Raw genomic sequence first — 7,407 nt, forward strand, 5'->3', positions numbered from 1 at the left:
CTACGTTAACCTAAGGCAGGCTCTGTCCACTACGTTAACCTAAGGCAGACTCTTTCTACTACAATATGCTAAGGCAGACTCGAGTCTTGGCGAGGGAGATGCAGGGTCCCATTGGAGCTGAGGATGCCGCTGCCACCTCTCCTCTGTGCTCAGGCTAGTTTAGCTGGCTGAGTGTAGCACTAATCTCAAAGGGTGAACAAAGCTGGAAGCTCTCATCTTTTACTGTTGACTCTGGTGGAAAGCTCTGTGCATACTGCTGGCTGCCTGCCTTCCGCTAGAGAACATGGTCAGAACATGGTCCAGTGCAAACATGAACATGTGATGGGTAGTTTAAAGCAAATGAACTACTCACATTTCTGCTGCTTTTCTTTACTCATAATGGAACATATAGCATGGTCTTCCGGGCTTTATCAAGACTGCATGAACCATCCTGCCTTACTTATTTAAAGAGCTGCTTCATCTCTGGGCATGTGGCTCAGCTGGGAGCCTAGCGAGCTTGCCTAGGGTGACCTTAGAGCCTATGTCCAGCCTCGCAAAGCCTGCTCAGTGGTGCACACCTATAATCCCAGTGGAAGCCAGAGGGTCAGAAGTTCAAGGTCACTACTGGCTACACAGTCTAAGACCAGCTCTGACCAAGACTGTTTAATCTGTATTCTATATACAGATTATATCTATTTTCTATTAAATATCCTCAAAGTTTTAAACAAAAATAGCCTCAAGGTTTTTAATAAAGACTAATGCCTTGTAGCAACTACAGAAACCAGGGAAGCATAAAGAGGTCATCACAGGGGAACACGGGAATCAAGGGGAGTACCGTAGAAGTCACTGGAAGGGAGAAATGGAGAAAATAGGAAAGGGCTTTAATTACAGAAGGAAAGACAGTCAATCTAGAAAGAAAGAGAGCAGGATGGGGGGCGAATAATAATAATGATATCTGGAAATCCACAAAGAATTGTAATATATATATGTAGCTATTATTATATATTTATCTACATTTACACAAGCTTAAATAAAATTTTTCCACGTGGGATGGCAATGCTCTTCCCCAAGAAACATAGAACATCTAATATTAAAGTCCTCCTATCAGGTCTGAGAAGGCGCCTTTCATGTTGTCAGACAAAGGAGTCCAAGAGACTCCCAGAGCAGCATGCTCTTGGTTGCCCTTGGTTGCCTCCAGAGGTGGAGACACCTTGCACTTCAGATACAGGGCCCAAAGGATCTGAGCTGGATCTGACCTGAAAAACCCTCCCTGAGGACTGGCTCTCATGGTATCAGGAGTCACACAAGCAGCCTAGGGAGGACAGCAGCCAATTGGCACAATGGCAACACCATGTCACCGTAAACTCCCAAGTGTGAGGCGAGGCACTCTGGCTAACCAACAGCTCTCTAATTGGACTTAAGGTTCTTTAACAAGAGAGAAGTCGTGCCTGGTACTGGAAACGCAGCCAGGTACTCAGAGGCGGTGAGGTCAGGATCCTCATTTCCTCTAAGCAGCTTACTAAGCACACGCTAAGAACTCACCCTCACACCTACAGCTCAATGTCTCTCTCTCCTCCCTTATGGAAGCCTTCCCTCTGCAACAGACAGATAAGATCATTCCAGAAAGTCACATCTGATCAGATCCAACCAAGACATTGACAACCCAACTCCTGCCCCAGACTCAGGGGCACTATGGGAAGGGGGTGGAGCGACTCCAGCAGCAGAACAGAACATCTACTGCGAGGTCCTGTCTTCTACAAACGACAGAGAAGCCACCTAACGCCCAGGAGGGCTCATCAACACAGCTGCCTGAACAAGACCTGAGGAAGGACAACACCAACAGGCAGCAGCACGGAGGGCAGGGATCTCACTGGGCTCCAACCCTACACAAGGAACTATGGGCAACTAAGATTCTCAGAGTGGGAGGCGCAGCCTTCCTCTGCAAGACCCTCAGTTGGCTATCCTGTCCCAAGTGGCCAGCCCTGAAAACATACATGGACAAGTGACTTCATATGGCCTAAGCAGGCTGTATTTCTACATTTAGGAATAATGTCAACAAATAAAAAGAAGGCATGAATTTGAGAGAGAATATGGGGTGTTTGTAACATGCAAGAAGTTGGAGGGGGGAATGGAAAGAGGAAAATGTAGTTGTACTATAATTTCAAAAGTAAAATATATTTTAAAATAACAGAAGAAAAAGAACAGTTCCTTGAAGAAAAAGTATTATGTCTAAAAGTAAAACAATGAGGAGATGAGGGCTGGCTCAGTGCTTAAAGAATACCACCTGGGGCCAGGCATGGTGGTGCACGCCTTTAATCCCAGCACTCAGGAGGCAGAGGCAGGTGGATTTCTGAGTTCGAGGCCAGCCTGTTCTACAGAGTGAGTTCCAGGACAGCCAAGGCTACACAGAGAAACCCTGTCTCGAAACAAAACAAAACAAAACAAAACAAAACAAAACAAAGAATACCACCTGTCTTGCAAGAGGACCTGGGTTCGATTCCCAGAGTCCACAGAAGTGCTCAGAACTGTCTATAGCTGCAGCTCAGGGGACCCAATGTCCTCTTCTCACCCTGAAGGGCACTAGGCAATCACAAGGTACATGCAGACAAACACACACACACACACACACACACACACACACACACACAAAATACAAGTTTTTAAGTAAACTAAGATGATGAATATATATATATGTGTCTCTATATGTATATATAAAATTATATAATGTATGTGTGTGTATATATATGTAGATATGAGAGAGAAAGAGAGACTATTAATTCTAATTGTTTAAACGCCAGAGTGGCTATATTAACAGCAGACAAGAAAAAACTACACCCAGGAATAAAGGGCATTTTGTAATGGTCAATTCCTTGATACATCTTAAATGTCACAATATGTTCAAAAATTATGAAGCAAGATTTATAGAACATAAGACAAAGCATAGGACTATTGGGATCATGGAGAACCCAATATTCGACAGACAGACAGACAGACAGACAGACAGACAGGAGAGAATGATGAGGTGTCCAGGAGACTGGCTGTTCACAGAGTGCCCAACAACAGGATGTACATTCAAGTTCTCCAGCAACACAGACTTTCCAGGCTGCACAAGAAAGCACAGTCAAAGGAAGGCAAGGTCTCAAGCAGACAGTGTACCTTCTCATCCACAAAACTAAAACAGGATCCGCTTAAACCACTGAAAACTCCTCACACAGTCAAAATTAACAGTTTAAAAATCAGATCAAGAAAAAATTAAAGCGATTAAAAGTAATCTCTGGCTGCTCACTGGCTGCTCTGTCCTGAATTTGGTTCCCAGTACCCACATGGTGGCTCACAACAATCTATAAGTGTAGTTCCACGGGATCCTGTGCCCTCTTCTTGTATGCAGGCATATATGCAGACAGAATACAAAATACATAAAACACATCTACAAATAAGTAAAACTTTTTAAAAATAATGTTGAACTGAACAAAAGCAAAACATCAGAATAGGATAAACAATGCAATGATTAATGAGAAAAGTAATAGCAACAAATGCCCAATTAGCAAACAAGTATCTCAAGTCACTTAGCTTGCAGTCTATATTTTCTTAATTTAAGGGGGGGGGGGGAGAACTACTGTGAGTAATCAAAGGCCAGGAAATTAAGAGAAAACAACAAAAGGGGCAAAGCCCCCAAAGTCACTAAAACCACAAGTTTGGTTTTTTTAGAAAATCAACAAAACAAATAAGCTTCCAGCTAAACTGTTCAAGCACAGAAAGAAACAGAAACAGAAACAGAAACAGAAACAGAAACAGAAACAGAAACAGAAACAGAAACAGAAACAGAAAGAGAAAGAGAAAGAGAAAGAGAAAGAGAGAGAAAATAGGCAAATTATCAGACAGAAGAGGAAACATCACAACAGCCTTTATAGATCTAAAAATACCAAGAATTACTTTGAGCACGTTCATTGCCATAAATTAGTCAATGCAGAAGAAATGAGTCTGCCTCAAACCGGACAGAAAGTACCGGCACTCAAGTGTGTCCTCTGGCCTGGGTGCTGCGGCTCAAGCATGCCTACACCAACACAGAAATGTACACACACGTGCACAATAATATGTGTGTGTAGACTCACTCCATGATCCTGAAATAAATCCTACGAGGAGATAATCCAAAAAAGCCTCTGGGGCTATGGAAGGACAGAACGCATCCCTCTGGAAACTGATGTGGTTGGACATAATGACTGCCACTTCACTCATTCAGACCTTTGGGGGATACGTCTTTTGAATTCTCAGCCTCATTATGCTTCACACACATTCAAAGACCTCACGGACACCCAGTTCTGTGCACCCACAGCTTCCTTATATATATAAGCTCCGCATCACTCGAGACTGCTCACAATGCCTAGTACAGTAGAACGTACGCTTCAGTCTTCCCTAGTGTCCAGTTAGGAAACAGTGTCCAGATCTGCTCATACACCGCGCAGACACCAAACGTCACTGAATCCAAGTGTGGACCAGAAGCTGCTGACACTGAGCAGCAGCTGCAGGCCTGAGCCTCCCTCACGCTCTCCGTTCACCCTCAGCTCTCCCACAGAACAAGACGTGCAGTGCCTGCCCTGGGTTGAAGACGTGATGCTTCCATGAACATACAATTTACATGACTTGGCCCCAAGGTTGTTGCTACTTTAGAAAATTGTGGAAACGGGGGATAGGGACAGCTCATCTGTTGGACAGCTGCTGGGTAAATTTTCACAGGTGTGTTATCTAATTGTCCCATGACAGTATCCGGCTCTCCTCTACTTCAGGCTCCAAGAACCATAACATCCTACCACATTCATGGGGCCAGTCACATGGACTTAACACTTAAGCTGTCTGCCAGGCCTTTTACCCACAGCAACACAAGAAGTGACACAGTGAGTACTGATAGAAATTATTAATTGATTTAGTACAGTCAAGCTGTGTAATGACTAACCACCTAAGACAACAAACACTACATATCTAGTATAACTTATTTCAGGAAGTAAAAACAAGCTGACATGAGAAACCTGTGCTTTACAAACTGTATGAGTAGTGTTCTAGAAATTACAAAATTTAACTAATTAATGGAAACAAGCTAGTTATTTGACCTGTTCAGAAAAGTAAGGCTCGGGGCCAGCGAGATGTCTCGGCAGGCAAAGGCACTTGTCACATAAGCCTCATGACCCGAGTTCAATCTCCAGAACTCACGGAAAGGAAATAACTGACTCCCAAAGGTTGTCCTCTGAGCTCCATGCACAGTATGGCATACATGCCCCCGCACACATATCATACACTGCACACAAAGGAAGACAAGAAGGAAGGGGTAGGGTGAGGAGAGGGGGAGAGGGAGAGAGGGAGGGAGGGAGGGTGGGAAGGGAGGAAGGGAGGCTGTTTTACATATGCATATATGTGTGTGTGTGTGTGTGTGTATGTACACAACAATGGCCCTGACTAGCTTCCTATAGAAACTATACAGTTAGTGAAACAATAAAATTATGATGGTACAATTGAGTTAAAATAACTAGAAACCTAATGATTTAAGAAATAAACATCTAGTAAGTTGTGCATCTTCCCCATAACTCATTAACTGTAAAGGCAAAACCATGTACATGAAAACATAAACTACAATATTGCTAGCAAACCAGAGGCGTCAGTTACCCTCAGCTAAGTGACACTCTACATTGACACACATTCACATTAGTCACCTTACCCAGGAGAATACAGGTACTACAGAGCTAATGTTTCAAGACTGCACAGCTAATCTACCATTAGTAGGGTTTTCTGATTTTTAACTGTAAGAAATTACATAGTATGCAACACGCCGCCCAAGCAGCGCATACACGTGCAGTCAGTCCCAGTGTCTGGACTGTGCATCCCACACACCACACACACCAATATCACACACAGAGGCTGCAGTACCTTTTCTCTCCTACCACTTTTAGCTTGCTCATCTTGAGTTACTTCATTCCAGCATTGCAGATAATCTGAAAGAAAAATGTTAATACTATCAGGCACCTAACACAATTCTGGATTTCATGCATTAGGTGTTGTAACAACCATACAATGGAGACGATAACACTGGAAAACAAGAACTTCTACACAGTCGAGTCCATCAGGGCAGAGTGCCACACACAACTATGAAAATATCCAAAAGCAGCATGGCGATGTTAACGCTAGAGCTGCAAAAATGCAGAAGCCAAACATTGCATTGACTGTAGTGGTGGCTGAATAAAGTGACCGCCGCAGTCTCATGCATCTCAAAACTTGGTCCCCAGCTGTGGCACTGTCTGGGGACATTATGGAACCTACAGGTGGTGCAGCCTTGCTGGTGGAGTTATGGAGAAGAGGGGGTGATTCGATCCTTGCCTACTTCCTGTGCCTTGTTCCTTCTACCCTTTCCCCTCTGAATCTCCCCTCACTACTGTGTATGGATGAAAATTTAACCAGCAGCTTCCTGCTTTGACTTGCATGCCTTCCCCACCAATAAAGACTCTGGACCTCTGGAGGCCTTCAGGGGCCTCTGGAACTCTAAGTGAAAATAAACTTTCTTCCTTCAGTTGTTTTTCTGTGGTGGTTTTATCGCTTCTACTGAAAAGTAGCTCATACAATCAGTATTTGGATTTCTTCTGAGGTGGTGTTGCTTATGCCTCGTAAATTCTCAAGGTGACCAGAGCTTTCCACAAGAAGCTGACCACTGTTCACACAGTAGCACAAACTGGTAAATGCATTTCTGTATGAAAACATATTTTATGAAAAACAAGTTGTTTGAACATAGTCCAGGGGCTTGCCAAGCATAACCTCAGTTAATGTTCTCATTTTTATAAAGTCCTTATTACATCATTTAAACAACCTTCCATCTTAACTTGCAATTTTTTAATTTTCAGATTGTACTTTAAAACTAGTTACTGAAAAATAAATAAATATCCTGAATTTTATATACCAATATTTAGTGAAACCCAATTTTGTCACATCACTAGAAAACAAAACAATCACATTTATACATGTTTAGTAATACTATATTTTAAAGAAAACATGCAAAAAGTAAGATTTTAATGTTTGATTTAATAGATACAAATTATGTCTTTTCAATATCTGTTCAATATATATGCATATATATTTATGATATAAAAAACATGTGGACTGTTCTTTTTTAACATTTTTTTATTATTATTATTTTCTTTATTTACATTTCAAATGCTATCCCGAAAGTTCCCTAAACCCCACCCCTGCCCCTGCTCCCCTACCCACCCACTCCCACTACTTGGCCCTGGCCTTCCCCTGTGCTGGGTCATATAAAGTCTACAAGACCAAGGGGCCTCTCTTCCCAACGATGGCTGACCAGGCCATCTTCTGCTACATATGCAGCTAAAGACTCGAGCTCAGGGGGTACTGGTTAGTTCATATTGTTGTTCCACCTACATGGTTGCAGCC

General features: G+C 42.8%; 1 protein-coding gene across 9 annotated transcripts in view; it reads right to left on the reverse strand.

Annotated features, from left to right (window-relative positions):
- Agtpbp1 (ATP/GTP binding protein 1) overlaps nt 1-7,407 on the reverse strand; it is a 120,784-nt gene that overhangs the window by 97,844 nt on the left and 15,533 nt on the right. For all 9 annotated transcript variants that reach the window (XR_003845370.1, XM_021215450.2, XM_029547301.1 and 6 more), the window contains exon 2: nt 5,896-5,960. Coding sequence is in view for 8 of the 9 variants with exons in the window: in XM_021215450.2 (XP_021071109.1) it covers nt 5,896-5,927 (32 nt within the window). In the remaining variant the exon portion in view is untranslated. The remainder of the gene's footprint in view (nt 1-5,895; nt 5,961-7,407) is intronic.

This window comes from Mus pahari, chromosome 16, assembly GCF_900095145.1.
Source record: "Mus pahari chromosome 16, PAHARI_EIJ_v1.1, whole genome shotgun sequence".
NCBI classification, from domain to species: domain Eukaryota; kingdom Metazoa; phylum Chordata; class Mammalia; order Rodentia; family Muridae; genus Mus; species Mus pahari.